General features: G+C 32.3%; 1 protein-coding gene across 1 annotated transcript; it reads right to left on the bottom strand.

Moving 5' to 3' along the window:
* Positions 1-479: 479 nt before the first annotated feature.
* Positions 480-6,890, bottom strand: LOC130948936 (heat shock 70 kDa protein 18-like). Its single transcript, XM_057877794.1, has 7 exons — positions 6,671-6,890; positions 4,911-6,540; positions 4,565-4,583; positions 2,830-3,130; positions 1,899-2,110; positions 1,817-1,850; positions 480-898 (listed from the first exon to the last, which is right to left on the bottom strand). Exons 1-7 carry the CDS (start codon positions 6,888-6,890, stop codon positions 480-482), a joined length of 2,835 nt encoding a protein of 944 aa, XP_057733777.1.
* Between the last annotated feature and the right edge of the window lie 12,900 nt (positions 6,891-19,790).

Genomic DNA, 19,790 nt, shown 5'->3' with positions numbered 1-19,790 from the left:
TTCAAATCCCACACTGAAAAGTTCTTCCTTGGCATCATGAAATCTCTCTCTTTAAGCCTCAAGCTTGGGATAGTGAATCTTGTATACTCTCTATGATTAAACCCTGAACTGATTGAAAAACATGATTTAATTTGGATTTTTACACATACTACTAGAATATAAAAGTTTAGAATCTCAGATCATAATTTATAGATCTTCATAGCCAAGTTAAAAACCATACAATGTGCAGGAACGCATGTACTATGATTTTACCAAGCTTTAGAAAATTAATGCAATCACTGATCTTTATAAAGGAACATTTTTATAGTACGTCCAATTCGGTCAACAGATTAGCATTTACCACATTCAAAATCCATAAGATCTGTCCACAAAATTCAAATACAACTCTTAATGATCAATCTCCTTTAGATAATGTCTGTCACAAAGATTTGCATCAGAAACAAAAATAAAAATTCAAGAAAGTTAAAATCTAAACAAAACTAACGAGTCTTGGCTATAATGGGCTCAAAAACACGCTTAGCTTCATTAAGATACTCCACAAACACATCAATTTCTTTCTTCTCCTTGTTACCATCATCAAGCAGAGTTCTAGCCTTATCAATTGCAGAATTTACCTTCTTCTTATCCGCAGGACAGAGCTTAGAACCCTTTAAGGTTTTCTCCATGTCATAGACATAATCATCCAAAGCATTCATTGCTTTAGCCTTCTCAAGAAACTTGTCATCTTCAACCTTGTATCTCTCAGCTTCCTTAATTAGCCTTTTGATTTCTTCCGGCGACAATCTTCCTTTATCATTTGTTATGGTAATCTGGTTTTTATTGCCAGTGGTCTTTTCCTCAGAAGTTACACATAAGATGCCGTCGGCATCTAAATCGAAGCATATCGATACAGGATGGCCTTTAGGAGCAGGCGGGATTCCAGAAAGTGTAAATTGACCAAGCAAGTTGTTATCGCTGGCTCTTGTCCTCTCACCTTCATAAATTTCTTCAAGCACAGACGATTGGTTGTCATAGACCGTCACGAAAGTCGCTGACTTCTTTACAGGAATGGTAGTATTCCTTGGAATCACAATGCTCATGACATCTCCTATTGTAGATTTACCAAGAGACAGAGGAGTAACATCCTGCAGCACCAAATTTGGGGCACTACTCTTAGAACCACCACTCAACAAAGCCGCCTTAACAGCCGCGCCATAAGCAACAGCTTCATCGGGATTGATGCTCTTACAGAGTTCCTTTCCGTTGAAAAATTCTTGCAGCAACCCCTGCACTTTGGGTATCCTAGATGAGCCACCAACAAGGACTACATCATGCACACTTGCCTTGTCCATTTTCGCATCAGTGAGGCATCCAGCTACCGTTTCCAAGCACTCTCTAAAGAGGTCCGCATTAAGTTCTTCAAATCTAGCACGAGTGATTGACGAATAGAAGTCGATTCCTTCAAAGAAAGCATCTAACTCAATGGTGGCAGTAACGGCATACGATAAAGTCCTCTTGGCCTTCTCACAAGCAGTTCTCAGTCTCCTTAAGGCTCTGGCATTGCCACTAATGTCAACCTTGTTCTTTCTTTGGAATTCCTTAACAAAGTAAGTAACTATTCTGTTATCAAAATCCTCTCCACCAAGGTGAGTGTTTCCCGCAGTAGCCTTAACTTTGAAGACTTTACCCTTAATGGTAAGTAGACATACATCAAAAGTACCACCACCAAGATCAAAGATGAAGATATTTCGCTTTCCAGCGCAATCGGATCTTTTGTCAAGTCCATATGCAATAGCAGCAGCCGTTGGCTCACTAATTATTCGCATCACATTGAGACCTGCAATGGCGCCAGCATCTCTGGTAGCTTTGCGCTGAGAGTCATTGAAATAAGCAGGCACTGTAATAACGGCGTCACAAACAGGTGACTCTAAGTACGCCTCCGCAATCTCTCGCATCTTAGTGAGAACCATAGATGAAATTTCTTCCGCAGAAAAGCGCATCTCCTTATCCTTGTATGTAACAACAATCACTGGTTTATCATCAATACCAGCAGTGACCTTAAACGGCCACATCAGGATATCATTCTTCACAATTGGATCACTATATTTTCTACCGATCAATCTCTTAACATCTGAAGGACAAAAGGAAAGAAAATACAAGAAATCTTTAATCCTTTGAAGCCACATATAAAATTCCGTATAGTTTAGTGCTATATATGTCAAATTTTGAATGAATTTATTGTTTTCAATAATTAGTCATCAAATTTTAAAGTATATTATTGAATTACTAAAATTTAATGGTTAAAAATAATAAAAAAAATAATAAATTTCAATGACATTCTAATATGTTTCTTTTGAAAAAAAATTCTTCTATAATATGTACTAATACTATACTTTCAATAAAGTCCAAAAAAACCAATTTTTAATAGTCAATTTCTGCAGCTAAAATTCTTTTAAATTAATTTTTTAATTTTATATCTACAATTTTCTTATTCATCTCCTTTTTCTTCCATCTAACATCACTCTTAACTAAATCACCACAATTTCATCTTTGGCCACCGGCCACCACCACCGCCTACGTCCTAAATTAAACTTTAAATCCTTTGAAAAGACTCTAACTTCACTTTCACCAAACATAACAAACCAGCAAAAACACAGATTACAGCAAAACAAAACATAAGAAAATAAGAATAAGAAGTAAAAGTCAAAGACAACGTGGAGTTTCTTACGTTATTTTCTTTTTAATGTATCTAAAAATACAAAGAGAAGATAAATAGTGTAATTTATAAAGCAAGAAAAAAACACATTCACAGATTGAAAGTAAGAGCTAAGAAGATTATTATTAGTGTACCAAAGACAGTGTTAGCTGGGTTAGCGGCAGCCAGGTTCTTAGCAGCATCTCCAATGAACCTCTGATTAGCAGTAAAAGCAACGTAGGAAGGTGTTGTTCTGTTGCCCTGGTCATTATGAATGATCTCCACGCGACAATGTTGTTCCTGCCATACGGCAACACACGAGTATGTTGTGCCAAGGTCGATTCCCACTGCATGTCCTTCGTACTTTCTCGCCATCGTCCTTGCCTCCTTCGATTCACAACAACCTAATCGGAATAATGAAATCTTCTTAAACAAATCCAACCACATCCCCACTCGCTGAATGAACAATGAAAAATGCGAATAACGTGAACAACGTTTAGAAGATTATATCTAATTAATTCAAAATTTGAATTTTAAAATAAAAATTAACTCTTTTTTATAACTTATTATTTAGGTCGTTAAAAAAAATATTGTTCGCCTATATTTTCTCATATACTTTCTCATCCACCTAACAGCAGGATTTGCAATTTAAAAGCCTTTTTTTTTCTTTGCGTATTTGTTAAGTCTTGGTTTAATCACGACGACATAATTAATTCTTCTATATGACTTGATTATCTTTATCACTTTCGCCGTTTTCGGACTTTAATCGAAAGTAAATATACTAATTTTTTTTACGATTTATATACGTTGTTGAAAAAAAATTTTAAATATTAATGTAAAATAAATACATTAAAAAATTAATTTTTTATATTTTTAATAATTTTTTTTCATTTTTACACTTAACAATTAAATATACATTGCTATCCCTAAGTACGCTCACCCTTATCGATTAATTAGATTAAAGACTTCGTTGCATTACATTAACATCTTATATGTTAAAATATGATATATTTTTTTTATTGAATAAATTTTTATAATAGTTCTTGAGATTTAGGAGTACTATTCAATGTGATGCTCAAAATTTTAATTTTACCATTATATTCCTCTGAATATAATTTCAAACATTATAGTAGTTCTGAACATCTTTTTAATAATGAACATCTTTTTTAATAGCTAGCTTAATTGATACGATTCTAATTTATATCCAATTTAGTCCTTCCTTCTGTATATAATTCTTACTTCCCAAATTTTCAGAAAAGTTAATTTCTTTTTCTTATTTTTTCGCAAAATCAGTGTGAGTTCAAAGGTGGGATTCAGCACTATCTTGAGTCAATTGAATTTGGATGTTCAGATTCGAGTTTTATAGCTGGGCTTCTTGATAAAATATTTTAGACCACATTGAAATATTTTTTCATTATTAAAGCAAATAGGTTAATTCAAAATTGGAATTTTTCATGAGTTGTGAACAAACATTTTCTTCAAACGGTAACAAATGGAAGATATTAAGTTTTAAACTAAGCGATTTTGTTGATTAATTTTGACAAAACTTGCTCAAATCCTTGTCCATCAAAGCATGGATTTCAGCCTTAAGAAGCAAAGGGTCTTCACAAATCAAATCCCATACTAGAAAGTTCTTCTTTGGCATCATGAAATCTCTCTCTTTAAGCCTCAAGCTTGTGCAATAGTCACCACTTCCATCACCAAGACTTATGATCCTTTTGTTCTCATCACCATTGTTGGATAGTGAATCTTGCATACTCTCTATGATTAAACATTGAATTGATTGAAAAACATGATTTAATTTGAATATTTACACATCTACTTGAATATAAAAGTTTAGAACCTCAGATTATAATTCATAGATCTCCATAGCCAAGATAGATATCATACAATGTGCACGAAACATATACTATAATTCCATTTAAGAGTTTGCTTACACAAAACGAAATTCGAACATTGACACTTATTTAAGTGAATGAGTTAACTCAAGTTATTTTCTACCAGGATATTTAATAATAATGAAATCAGTTTTATAGTGCGTACAATTCAGTCAACACTCAACAAATTAGCATTTACCACATTCAAAATCCACTAGATCTGTCCATAAGATACCTCTACAGAATGTATCTACCAAAACTCAAATTCAACGCCAAATCTCCTTTAGATAATGTCTGTCATAAAGATTTGCATTACAAACAACATTAAAAATTAAAGAAAAGTAAAACCTGAACAAAACTATCTAGTCTTAGCTATAATGGGCTCAAAAATGAGCTTAGCTTCATTTAGATGCTCCACAAACACATCAGTTTCTATGTTCTCCTTGTTATCATCATCAAGCAGAGTTCTAGCCTTATCAATTGCAGAATTTACCTTCTTCTTATCCTCAGGACAAAGCTTAGAACCGATTAAGGCTTTCTCCATGTCATAAACATAATCTTCCAAAGCACGTATTGCATTTGCTTTCTCAAGAAAATTCTCATCTTCAACCTTGTATCTCTCAGCTTCCTCAATGAGCCTTTCGATTTCTTCCTGCAATAATCTTCCTTTATCATTTGTTATGGTAATCTGGTTTTTATTGCCGGTGGTCTTTTCCTCAGAAGTTACACATAGGATGCCGTCGGCATCTAAATCGAAGCATATCGATACAGGATGGCCTTTCGGAGCAGGAGGGATGCCATGAAGTGTGTATAGACCGAGCAAGTTGTTATCGCTGGCTCTTGTCCTCTCACCTTCATAAATTCTTTTCACCATATCCAATTGGTTATCTTCAACCGTGAAGAGATTTCGTGATTTCTTTACAGGAATGTTAGTATTCCTTGGAATCACAACAGTCATTACATCTCCTCTTGTCCGTACACCAAGAGACAGAGGAGTAACATCCTGCAGCACCAAGTCTGGGGCACTACTCTTAGTGCCTCCACTCAACAAAGCAGCCGTAACAGCCGCGCCATATGCAACAGCTTCATCGGGATTGATGCTCATATAAAGCTCCTTGCCCTCGAAAAATTCTTGCAACAACTCCTGCACTTTGGGAATCCTAGAAGAGCCACCAACAAGCACCACATCATGAATACTTGATTTCTCCACATTCGAATCAGTGATGCATCGATCTACCGTTTCCAAGCACTCTCTAAAGAGGTCCATATTAAGTTCTTCGAATCTAGCACGCGTTATTGATGAATAGAAGTCAACTCCTTTAAAGAAAGCATCTAACTCAATGGTGGCAGTAACGGCAAATGATAAAGTCCTCTTTGCCTTCTCACAAGCAGTTCTCAGTCTCCTCAAGGCTCTGGCATCGCCACCAATGTCAACCTTGTTCTTTCTTTTGAATTCATTTACAAAGTAAGTCACTACTCTGTTATCAAAATCCTCTCCCCCGAGGTGAGTGTTTCCGGCAGTAGCCTTAACTTGGAAGACCTTCCCCTTAATAGTAAGGAGAGACACATCGAAAGTACCACCTCCAAGATCAAAGATTAATATATTACGCTCTCCGGCGCAATTCGATCTCTTGTAAAGGCCATATGCAATAGCCGCAGCAGTTGGCTCGCTAATTATTCGCATCACATTGAGGCCTGCAATGGCGCCAGCATCTCTGGTAGCTTTGCGCTGAGAGCCATTGAAATATGCAGGCACTGTAATAACAGCATTACAAACAGGCGACTCTAAGTATGCCTCCGCAATCTCTCGCATCTTAATGAGAACCATAGATGAGATTTCTTCTGCGGAAAATTGCTTCTCTTGATCCTTGTATGTAACAACAATCATTGGTTTGTCATCAGCCCCTGCAGTGACCTTAAATGGCCACATCAACAGATCATTCTTGATAACCGGATCACTATATTTTCTACCGATGAGTCTCTTAGCATCTGAAAAACAAAAGAAGGAAAATAAAGAAATCTTTCAAGTACAGTTTAGTGCTAAAACTCCTTCCATTTGAAAATAAAGAAAAAACACATGCAAAAATTGAAAGTAAGAAGATTACTATTATTACTATACCGAAGACAGTGTTAATTGGGTTAGCGGCAGCTTGGTTCTTAGCAGCATCTCCGATTAACCTCTGATTGGCAGTAAAAGCAACGTAGGAAGGTGTTGTTCTGTTGCCCTGGTCATTATGAATGATCTCCACTCGACAGTGTTGTTCCTGCCATACGGCAACACAAGAGTACGTTGTGCCAAGGTCGATTCCCACTGCATGTCCTTCATACTTTCTAGCCATCGTCTTTTACTTGACAACAAGCTAAGCGGAATGATGAAATCTTGTGGAAAAATCAAACTGATAGTAGGATTTGCAATTGAAAAGCCATTTGAATATGGAAAAGTATGAGGAGACAATGTATGTTTTATACAATGTGTATAATAGAGTTAATTTGAAATTAAAACTAAATTGCCAATGAGTAATAGCTCAAATGGCATAATTTTTCCATACTCAATTAAGAGGTTGCAGGTTCGAGTTTTCTATTTTTGATAAAAAAAATTAAAACTAAATTATAGTCCACTAATTAATTTTGAATAATTTTCAATTTGAAATTTAAATCAAATATTAGGATTATCATCGGTGTTAACGACGGTTAAATGGGATGATTATTGATGAAGGTGGCCGCCGGTTGAAAAGAAGAAAATATTGAAGGATCTCGTATGGTTATGTTTTTGAAATAACTAATTGAATTTTTTAAAAATTTAAAATTTGAAATTGATAAATTTGAAATTTAAAATTTGATGTGAAATAACTAAATAAAAGTTTTTAAATTTATTATTTTGTGGATAATTTTTATTTTTAACTCATATCGGACTAAATAAGCAGCACATTGTACACATTATACAAATATTCTATTGACTCATTAGTAGGACTCTTTGAATATTTACATCGTAACTCAGCAAGTCTTGGTTTAATCACCGCATAATTAATTCTTCCATTTTTCCAATATACTAGTGCCTTTTGATTATTGCTTTATCCGTTTCGGGACTTCATCAAACGAAACTAAATATACGTAGTTTTTCTTTAGACCATTTTCAATAGGAACTCATTTTAGTCCCTCACCCACCTGTCATAAAAAATAATTCCACGTCAGCTTTTGCATCATTACCACTAAATAGGAACTCAAAAAATCTCTCTCTCCTCCATTAGAAGGAACTAACTTTAGTTCCTATTGTGGTCCCACATAATTAATTAATTAAAGTAATTAAAATTAATATAATTATTATTTTTTATAATAATATTATTTAAATTTATAAATTTAAAATAATTTAATATTATAAAATATTAAAATAAATAACTTAAATTTGGTTAGTATTTTAAATTTTATAAATAAAAATAAATAATCCAACTAAAAATTATTTTATAATATGTAAAAATTAAATTTATTTTTTATGTAAAATAAATTTAATTAATTATAATTTAATATAACAATATAAATAATATTTGATATTGATTTAACATAATTATTTATATTAATTATAATTTAATATAACTAATTATTAAATAATTAATTAAATAGATATATAAATATTTAATATAATAAATTATTAAATTATTAATAAATTAATTATAATTTAATTATTCAATATATATTTAATATATTTTTTATTTTTTTATTAACTTACCACGTGACATAATTTTATTGATTGTTGCAAGTCCCTGTTTAGAAGAACTCTCAACCTTGATCCACGTGAAGAGTCCTCTTTCCCTTTTCACTTCAATGGTACTTGAGTCTCCATATGTTAGAAGAGGAACTCTATTTCTTAGTATTGGAGTTGCTCTTAAAGAATAAAATAAGATGTTTTTAGTCCATTCTTTCAAAAATAAAGAATTAATTATTTTCTATGATGACATGTTTAGTTATTGTTGAAAGAATTGAATTAAATCATCATAGTAAAACTATGATCTTTAGAAAATCGTAAATGCCTATATTTCATTTAGTGATCTTTTTATAGTATATAACTATATATGAACTTACTTTAAAAGAGAGCTATGAGCGACAAAAGGGTGAGCCGGGATGAGAGCGGCCGTGAGAGTAGGAAACATGGTGAGGCAACCGGCTTCGCCAGAGAAAGTAACAAGGAGGAGAGCGTAAGAGGAGATGTATCTGGTGGCATGGAGGGTTCTAAAAGGATGAGAGTCTCCTTTAGGAATAAAGTGGTTGGCGTGTCTAATCCTAAATCTTTTGTAGTTGATGATTTATTGGATGGGGATAGTCTAGCCATTATGACCGGTAAGCAAGGGGATCCAAATCCGCCAGCCGTAACGTTCTCGGAAGAGGCAAGACGAGTTTTATCTACATTGTATGAGGGTTACATTGTCATTAAAGCGCTTAAAAAGCATGTGAGTTATACAGCCATGAACCATGGTTCATCGCCTCAAAAGCATTTGGCGAGTGCACAGCGGTTATGAGGTTATGGACGTTGGCTATGGATATTTCGTTGTGAATTGTGATCTCATAGAGGGTAGAGATAGGAATCATAGGATCCTCCTCAGTGGTGGTCAGTGGAGGTTAGGAGGACACTATCTGACGGTCAAGCCTTGGACATCTGACTTTCTCCCTTATGAGGAGTTTTTTGGATCAACTCTTGTGTGGGTACACATTTGCGGGGTTGAATATATGGTACTATAAAAAAAGAGCAACGAAAAGAACTTTTCGGCCATTGGCACACCTATAAAGGTAGATATGGTAACAAAGGAGGCGGAACGCAAAAAATTTGCTAGGGTTTACGTGCAGATTAACGTGGAACTGCCGGTGGTGACAGACATAGTCCTTGATGGACACAAATATCAAGTGCAATATGAGAACTTATAATTAGTATGCGAATAGTGCAAGTGTTTTGGGCATGAGAGAGCAGCTTGTACAAAAAAACAAGTATCACAAATTGTAGTGCAATCGGCCAATGATGAAACGCTAAGTGAAGAGATTGCACCGCCGATGCAAAACGGTAGAAAATAGGAATTTCAGAAGGTAAAGAGGGCAAGATTCAAATTCAAAATTCAAAAATCTTGTTTAAATTTGGAAAGGAACAATATGTTAGTGAGAATTTCTCGCATTAGAGGTTGCATGGGAGTGATGAGATCAAGCAAGACAATCATACAAAAGAGAAGTGGATCCAGATAAATAGAAAAAAAATTTTAAAAAAGAGATTGCATTGGTAGTCAAGGGGCTGAGCGGAGAGGTTGTGGACTATAACCTAATGTTACAAAAGGGTTTGCAATTCATGGTGGCTCAAAAACAAGAAATGGGTTGGCAACATATGGTTTGAATCAAAGGAATAAGGCTTTGACTTTTTTTTTTTAACCAAGTTAAGTTGGTATAGTGGTCTGCTTAAGCGAGTGTCGGAGGTTCGAATCCCGCTTTGTATATGCAGCAACCCATTGGCCAGCAACAAACTTTTAAATGAAGCTCAGTACCACGGTGGATTAGCCTGCCGACTAAAAAATACCGTGAAAAACCAAAAAAAACTTTGACGACTTTAAAAAAGGGAGGCATGAATAATTTAAATGGAGCATATGGTCATCATGAGTGTGGGAGTGCTCATGTAAAGACCTCGAATTTTGGTTCTAATACAAAACGCATAAGGCCAAATTCCTTTCAAATGTGATGAAGTTGAAACGGGGCCTCCCGGCAGCAGGGAAAGGTGGCGGCAGTGATATAATTTTAATACGTGGTCCATTCCAGGCCATGATATTGGTATACTTTATTCTCATCTTTATTATTTATATTTAACTTTTTTTTTGGATAGTTGTGATTTTAATATTTTGTCTTGGAATATTAGAGAAGCCTCTAATAAGGTGACTCGTGTTAACTGTAAAGTGTTTATCTGTAAATATCATCCATTTTTTATCTGTTTGTTAGAAACACATATTATTTGTGACAAACTGAAAATTTTCTGGAGTGATTTGAGTTATTCAACTATAGCCATCTCTAAAGCACAAAGTCAAAGAGGAGGTATTTAATTTTTATCCAATGTCCCAGTTAATCATTGCAAAGTGATCAGTATTATGGATCAATGCATTACGGTAAAAATATATTTAGAAAATAAAATATGATTGTATAGTGCTATCTATGACAGTTTAAACATGAAAATTAGAGAGGATTTATGGGCTCACCTGATAAGCTTAATTGAGAAAATTTAAATACCATGGTTAACAGTGGTAGATTTTAATGAGATTATGCACTCTATTGAGGTGAGAGAGGGTTTCTTTGATAGTAGAAGGGCAAAGAGATTTGCTGAAACTATAGACATGTGTGGCTTCTTTGACATTGGTTCCTTTGAAAGAGCTTATATTTGGTATAGAAGGATTTTTGGTGGCAGAGATGTGGCTAAGAAATTGGATACGACTTGTAAAAATCAACAATAGCATCAACTCTATGTAGGCTTCATTTAGATCATTGTCTTTTTTTCATTTGGTGTAAGCAACCTAATCGCTCTAAGTATGAACAGAAATCGTTTCATTTTTAAGCTGTCTGGACAATCCATCCTACTTTTTCTGGTATAATATTGGAAGTAGCTTTTACTGTGCTCATATCAGAACTTTACATAGAAAAAGAAAGAGAAAGAGGAGCAAGGAACTGAGGTTGTCACCAACCAAGATCAACAACTAGTGTAGCAAATATAATGATTTATTGAAATTTAGGAATATTTGTTCTACTTCATAGTTCATTATGAATTTATGTGTCTATGTTTAAATTAGTTAGGGTTTAAGTGTCTCCTAAATTTTTTTAGGGATTTAATTGTCCTATTTTACTTGATGGTTTCAGTGGCTAAGAGAAGGGGGGTTGAATCTTAGCCCCCTTTTTAAATGCTGGCACTTGCTGAACTTCAGAGAAGACTTTTCTGTTTTTGCTCGTCACTTGACACGAGCAACTTTGTTTTGTCTCATCCCTTGCCACGAGACTTTTTGTTTTGTCTCGTCACTTGGCACGAGATAATTCTGGCTTTTGCTCGTGTGTGGTAGAAAACAGAAATGGAGTAGAAAGAGAAAGAACTTGCACCCAGATATATCCTGGTTCGGCTGCTAAGTGCAGTGCAGCCTACATCCAGTCTCCATCACAAACATGATGGAATTTCACTATAATCAATCTGATTACAACTTGTAAAGTGCTAACCCAACTTACAAGGGGATTCCCACAGAATCATGATACACAACATAGATGAACAAAGGACCTCTAAGACATCTATGGCTTTTTTTCTTTTAATTTTGCACTCTTTGCCTTTTTTCGCTCTATGGCTTTTTCATTACAAACCTCACTGTTTGCCTTTTACCATGAGACTCAAGACATGACAAATTTAAACAGAAAAATACTAAACAGAATACATTGAAGGAGAAGAGAAATCTGTTAGCTCAGGTAGCTCTGAGAACTCTGTGCCTTGCACTCTCAAATTTTCTCCTTGCTTCCAACAGTGGTTGTTCCCCCTTTTTAAAGAAGAGGAAAGCCTCCACACTTGAAGCCAAAACCGAACCAACTTCTTCCTCCTTCAACAAACACAGAACCGGTTCGGCCACTCAGAGAGAGAAGAGATAACCATGCATTAACCAACATGCAATTACCTCTAGTCCTTTCTTGATCATCAACCTTCATCAATCCGGGCTCTCCATCCTTGGCTTGCTCTCCAAGATGGATTTCTGGCCCTTGATGCCTCATGATGATGATGACTTCATCTGCTTCAATCCCTGCCTTCAACCATCACTTCGCCACTCTAGCTACTCCCTGTGGTGGTTGAGCAGAATCGAAGACAAGCCATGCTTCAAGAATCTCCTCTAGCTGGCCGAATCTTCTTCTTCCATTTTGAGCATGAAAGGCTCAAGATAGCTTCACCAAAACTAACCACATTTGGTAAGCATCTTAGCCACAGCTCATCTTTCTTTTGGTATGTTTTCTTGCCATCATTAGCTTGATGGTCTTAGGCGCATGCAACTTCTTCCTTTCGGTGTTGAAGAACATTGGTTCCATTATTTCCTGGACAAGGACCGAATAGAGAAGAAGAAAGAGATGAGAGAGAATGAAAGGAATCTGAAGAAAAGAAAAGCAATGCAAAGAAGTTAAACAAATTAATTAGGCATAGCTTGCTTTTACTTCCCTAACATAGAGTGGTGTGTAAGTCATAATAACCATCAATCACTTCAGCTGAATTTTTCTCTCTCATGTTCCCCATGCATTAATTAACAATGTAATAGATTTTGAAATCCATCACATGGTTAGTACTTGGTTCCGTTGGAAGCACTTGGCTTTCATTTTTCCTTTTGTTTCGGACCAAGGATGGAAACATTCATCATTTGTGAGACTTGGGCTTGTAGTGTTGAAATTAAAAGCTGGCCCAATTAGTAAGCATTTGCTTTCCTGATAAGTTGTGTAGCGGATCAAGCATAGGAAGCAAACAAGAAAGCATTTGTTTGGGCTTGCAACATTAACATTTATTCTGGCCCATTAATATAAAATTTTCAGCCTCATAGTATAAAGCATGCAACAAGGCTAATTATTGGGCTTAAGTCAGAAACACATTTTTCGGCCCATCATAAAATCTGCACAACAAAATTATTAATTAAACATATATGAATTAGGATCAAATTAATAATTTTGTATTTGAATATTTCAATAATGTTTGTTCATCATCAAAATTAAACAAGAGTTTTCCAAACTCATCATTACTATAGCGTACTGCTGACATGGCAGGAGGAGTTTTGTCCCTTGGAATGGTTTCTTGATACATCATCAACTAACATGACACGTAGGTAAAATCCGTTAACTCTGGACGTAGACATTAATGGAAGGGTAAAATTCTGACGAAATTAATCGTTAGAAGCCGCAATATCATTTTTCAATCGATGAGGTACGGAATGAGCGTTAGCGAAATGATTAGGGGCAGGGTGGAGTTTTACTCTTTGATTTTCATTTTATCAACTTCGGGACTTCAAAAGAAAGTAAGTATACTGATTTGATTTAGGCGATAAGATAATGGTTTATCTATCATGTGCCCTAAAGATATAAGTTAAGATTACAAATTAAAAAAGTTTTTATTGGAAATATAAAACACTTAAATTTAAGTTTTTAATACATTTATTTTGTATCTCTTAAATAAAAAAATTTAAAATTTCTCACTAATAATAAGCTTATCATGTGTCCTAAGAGTGTATATATTAGTTAATTAAACCCATAAGATGATTAGATTTTTAAAAATTCTGCTATAAATTTGTTTTTTATAAATAAATGTACACTAAAAATTAATTATTAAATTAATTATTCGTATAAAATATATATTAAAATATAAAATACAATCATATTAAGTGAATACTAAAATTAACTATTAAAATTATTTACTAGTATAAAATATATATTGGAATATAAATACATATTAAAAATAAGTTGAATAACACATGTATTTATACACAAATAAATTAATAACTAATTTTGGTGGCTAATTACTTATTTTTGTATATAAATAATATTTTTTTATAAGATATATTTAAAAATATATTATACAACACATATTTTTATATGTAAATATAAAATAGTTAATTTAATAACTAATTTTTTGTATGTATATAATCTTTTTAACATAAATTCTTGAAAACTTTTGCGATAAACACAATATTAATCCTCCTAGCTGATGTTTAAATTTAGTTACTGTAATTTAGAACTCAAGTCAAATCTATTTTAAAGAGTTGATAAATTTCTTTTTTATTAATCACTAACTTTAAACATATTTTTTTTTGTCCAATATCCATTTAGCTAGCACCTAAGAATGACAACACTCTATACTCCAAATCCACATATACCTGCCACGCCCTAATCTAATAGAAGCATGTAACATCACCATTGTCTCTTTCAATTAAAAAAAAATATGAATCAATTTCACTAATAATAATGGAGAATCCTAATTTCTTCTGTCACCAGCTCTTTTTATTTCAATTGGTTTCAATCATGGGAAAAAAATTGCCAATACCAAAAAGCTAGGAAAGATTCAAAATTAAAATTTGACATATGAATTTGTGAAAATTTGATGTGTGAGCGGAGAAGAATACATAACCATAAAAACTAAGATAAAAGTAAGTAATAAACTTATATTAATGAAAAATCACAATAATTACAATACTAATGGCAACTATATATATGGCTATACTATTTTAACTAACTAACTTTATACAGCTCAACAAAATTAATAATAACAGATCTCAATAAACTGCCTGACTAAAGCAAGGGAGTACTAAGAGAGTACTACTTCTAACTTCCTATTAAATTATTAATCAGCAACCATTATAGTCAAGTAACAGAACTTAGAGTGCTGAAGCAATGTTGACAACTGAGAAATAGCGGGTGAAGATGTGGTTGTGGTGGCACGTGCAGAGGACTTGGTGGCAACACAGCCATGACTCCGAGGGGGAGTTTTCTACTATTATTGCGAATCTGAGCACGTGCTTGAAGTGGTGAGGAAACTGCACCTGATTGAGATGTTGGCTTTCTATAAAAAAAAATAACAAAAAAAATCAGTTACATACGGTTAGAGACAGAGCAGACACGTAACAGAATAACAAAATTTTGTATACATTTCTTCGGTTCGGTTGAGTTTGATTTGGTTGGTTTTAAATAACTGAAAACCGGAAAAAGATGAATCTAATCTGACTTTTAGGTAGCGTTTGTTTTGGGGGCAGGACACGGAGACATGGACAACACTTATTTAAAAAGTGTTTGGAAGCAAAGACATGGACAGTGAACATATTGTCTCCGAGACAGTTTTTTATACTTTTGTGTCCACTTTTTCACGAAGGACAATGATGGACACGGGATTTGGAAGAGTGGACACGGATAATTTTATAAATTTGTTTTCCTTTTTTCCACTATTACCCATTCTTATTTTTTCTATTGCGTTGTTTAGAGATACTTTTTTCTTCCTGTTCTTTCTCTATCTCTTTCTTTTCCAGGTATTCTCTCCTTTCTGTAGAATTTTTTATTGGGGGTAGATAATTCTTTTCTTTTTATCGTTTTACTTCAATACCATTTTAACCTTATATTATATTATTTGATTTGTAATAAAAATAATAACAAAAATAATTAATCTTAAAACTTTTGAAAGATAAATATTATCAAAAATAAAAATTGATCTTTTAAAATGCTAAAAAATAATTTATAAATTGTAATTGGTTTTATATAATTTAAAGAAAAATCAGTTTTTTATAAAAAAAAAATATCAGTTTTTAGATAAAAAAAAATTAGTTTTTTAAATAAAAAAATATTTTTATATGCAAAAACTAATTATTTTTCATGTAAAAATGGATTTTTTTTTAAATTAATTTTTTATTTAAAATTTATTTAGCTTATTAACTTAAACAAAATTTTTTATTAATCAAACTCAAATTTATTTTTTTTGCTTAATCTTAACCATATGTATTCTTACATATTAATAATAAATTTTAAAATAAAATAATTATATTTATAAATTTTATTTTAATATAAATACTAATATATTTTTTTATTAAAATTTTTTGCCTCTTCAAATATTTTTTTCAAGTTGTATTCCTGCGTACTCTCATTTTTTATTAAATTAATTTGTATTGATGTAGAAAATTTGGAATCACATGGATATTTTAGTCATTTCATATAATATTTTAGTCTTGTACATGTGTATCCAAACATAATACTCGACATTATATTAGTGTCTTGTCCATCGTATCCAAACACAATACACACAAGATAATTTTTAGTGTCTCCGTCCTATTGTCTCCGTTTCAGTGTCATGTTATGTCCTGTCTCTAAAAACAAACGCAGCCTTATTTATTTTTAGATTGATATTGCTCAGACTAATTCAAGTTAATCACTGTCAAAAAATTGAAAACACGGTGGTAGATGATGGCGATGAAGTTACAACTTTCGCATGTGGAATTTTTTTACCTTGGGAGGAGTTTAAGAGTAATTTTAAACGGAAGCAGTTTCTTATTTAGTTTGTTTTGTTTTTCTTTATTTAGTTTATTTCAGTTACCAAAAAAATTACTGTCAAAAAATTGAAACATGAATATCTTTTTTATTATTATTTCCACTATGTAAGTTGTAAGTATTCAAATATTCACAAAACGTTAAGTTAGGCTAATTTTTTTTATATTGGTTAAATATAGGTGTAATACATTGTTATGGGAAAATTGGGTGTTTTTTTTATATGGTGTTTTATTCAAATCGGACGGTCCGATTTGTTTGATAAAAAAATAAACTACAAATCGGAGGGTCCGATTTGCTTGAAGAATAAAATAAACACGAAATCGGAGGGTCCGATTTGTATTTTTTATTTTTTTTAATTTGTTGAAATGAAAATCGGACGGTCCGATTTCAACATTAAATTTTTTTTTATTTTTGAAATTACAAATCGGACCGTCCGTATTGTAATTTTAAGTTTTTTGATTTTTTTTCAAACTGAAAACGGAGGGTCCATTTTCTGCTAACACCACATATATGTAAAATATCTCTCTTCTCCACATTGTTGTATTATTACATTCTCTTCTCCATATAAAAAATCAAAAGCGCGTTAAGATACAGAGGCAAAGCAAACAATTAATTGTATTTGATATAAACAATGGCTGTGTCCATCTTGAACAACTTTTGGAGATAACAACCTTTAGAAAAGGTTGATTTAGGGTTAATAAGGAAAAGTAATGGGAAGAAAGAGTGGGTGAATATGGAAAATCCCTATGACTTTATGGTACAATTTTTTTTTTGCACAAAATGTTAGACTAAAGAATATAATCAAGACCTAACTGGAAGAACTTTAGATAAAGTCTCATGAACAGTGACAGATAGAATCTGCATTTTGCAATCTATTAAGATGAATTGTTGAGAGCTTTCATCATCCAAAGAGTTGATTTTGTTGATTAATTGTAACAAAACTTGCTCAAGTGCTCAAGTTCTTGCCCATCACTCCATGGATGGATTTCAGCCTTAACTGACCGATTTAAAAATATGAAAATTTAATAATATTGAAAGCCATTTAATTTAAAGACGTAATTTAAAAAATAAATTTTTCACATACTTACACAATTATGAATTTATAATGTGATAAATATTTTTCAAAAAATTATTCTAATGTTTGACTTTTAAACACCGAATTATTTATTTAAATAATTTAATTTTTATCTAACCTAATATAATAAAATATGTTTAAACTTCATTATTATTATTATTATTATTATTATTATTATTATTATTATTATTATAAAATGTGAACATTTTTTAGAAAATTTTTTGAGTATTATAAAAATTTGTAAGTCAATTTACTTTTTATAATACTCATGGCATATTTTAAGAAAGCTTTATAAAAAAAATTTATTGTAATTATTTATTTTGTAACGAGTACCATTAAAATTTTAATAACAATTATTAAATTAAATATTGTTACAATGAGTACTATAAAAATTTGTAATGTACTCGTTACAAACCTATCACATAATAAAAATTTTTAAACATTATAAAATGTAATTTTTTTTCATAAACTCGTATTATCGAACTAATGAATTCGATTTAGCTAGGGAGGACAATATCACCCGAACCCGCGGTACCCACTCCTCTCCTACCCGCTCGATGCGGGTAATTACCTGCCCTGCACCTACCCTGCTATATATATATATATATATATATATATATATATATATATATATATATATATATATATATATATATATAATTTTATATATATATATAATATATGTAAAATAATTAGTAAATGATTAATAATATTGTATCATATTTAAATTTTTACTTTAATTTATGTTATGTATGTGATGATGGTTATATAAATTTTGAAATTTAATTTTATTTATTGAATTTTAATAATTATAGGGGCGAATAGGGACGGGGCGGGTTAGGGTTCAATGTTTTACTACCCGCGTAGAAGAGGGATGTGTTCTATGCAGGTTGTTGTGTGGCGAGGCGGGATCGGGTAGAGGAAAAACCCGCCCCCTACCCACCCCGTTGCCACCCCTAGATTTAGCATTGGCTCCACATAGATATAATTGTTGGTGTATTAAAATAATTGCATGAATTAGATTTATGTCATGGAATTTACGTGGGTGGCTTGATAATTTGAAGCAGCCAACTTCGAACATACTCATGCATAATTCGAATCTATCTGATTCGAACTACCCTTAGTTACATGCTTCCATAAATTTGAATTCCTCCCATTCGAACTACCATAAGTTCATCCATGCGTAATTCGAATCACTTTGATTCGAACTACACTACAACTGCAGGCATGAATAATTCGAATTGGCTTAATTCGAATTACTAGCAACCTAGCTAAATCGAATTGGTCTAATTCGAATTACTATTGATTTTTCTAATTCGAATTTGGCTCATTCAAATTACATAAGATAGTGGTTTTGGAAGATTCAGATAACGTTTTTTATTTTAGTAAAATGGTGTAATTTATTCCTTCTTTTGATTTGTTTTTGTGATTTGTCCTAAAAGTGATGACAATGGTGAAGTTGGAGTGGAGTTAAAATATATCAAAAGCCTCAAGAAAATGAGATATATGAATTGAGGAGGAAAAAATAAATTATTATATTTTTGTATATGTTTATACTACAACTACATAAATGTTGTTAAAAGTAAGGTTATTTTTTTATGTTTTAGTAATACTTTTTCCTTAACGACATTTTAAAAAAAAAATTGTTTAACGATATAAAAAAATATATTTTAATTTTAGCAATATTTTTTAAAATACTATAATCAATGGTAATAAAAAGCAAAGTTACGCTATCATTAATTATATTTGTTCTTTTGGATCATCTATATTATAACATTATCTAGGTGTTGTACCACATTGAAATATTTTTTCATTATTAAAACAAATGTTAACTCAAAACTAGAACTTTTCATGAGTTGTGAACAAACATTTTCTTCAAACGGTAACAAATTGAAGATATTGTTTTAAACTAAGCAATTTTGTTGATTAATTGCGACAAAACTTGCTCAAGTCCTTGTCCATGGATTTCAGCTAAGCCTTAAGAAGCAAAAGGTCTTCGCAAATCCAAACCCATACTGGAAAGTTTTCCCTTGACATCATGAAATCTCTCTCTTTAAGCCTCAAGTTTGGGCAATAGTCACCACTTCCATCACCAAGACATATGATCCTTTTGTTTTCATCACCATTG

This window comes from Arachis stenosperma, chromosome 9, assembly GCF_014773155.1.
Source record: "Arachis stenosperma cultivar V10309 chromosome 9, arast.V10309.gnm1.PFL2, whole genome shotgun sequence".
NCBI classification, from domain to species: Eukaryota; Viridiplantae; Streptophyta; class Magnoliopsida; order Fabales; family Fabaceae; genus Arachis; species Arachis stenosperma.
This window is presented reverse-complemented; position numbering and strand designations above follow the sequence as displayed.

Coding starts and splice junctions, on each gene's coding strand:
- LOC130948936 (XM_057877794.1), bottom strand. CDS start 6,890: ATGGCTAGAAAGTATGAAGGACATGCAGTGGGAATCGACCTTGGCACA. Junction 1,851..1,898: donor AGGCGTACTTAGAGTCACCT/GTTTGTGACGCC, acceptor AATGACTCTCAG/CGCAAAGCTACCAGAGATGC. Junction 899..1,816: donor AGATGCTGGCGCCATTGCAG/GTCTCAATGTGA, acceptor CTGCTCCTAAAG/GCCATCCTGTATCGATATGC.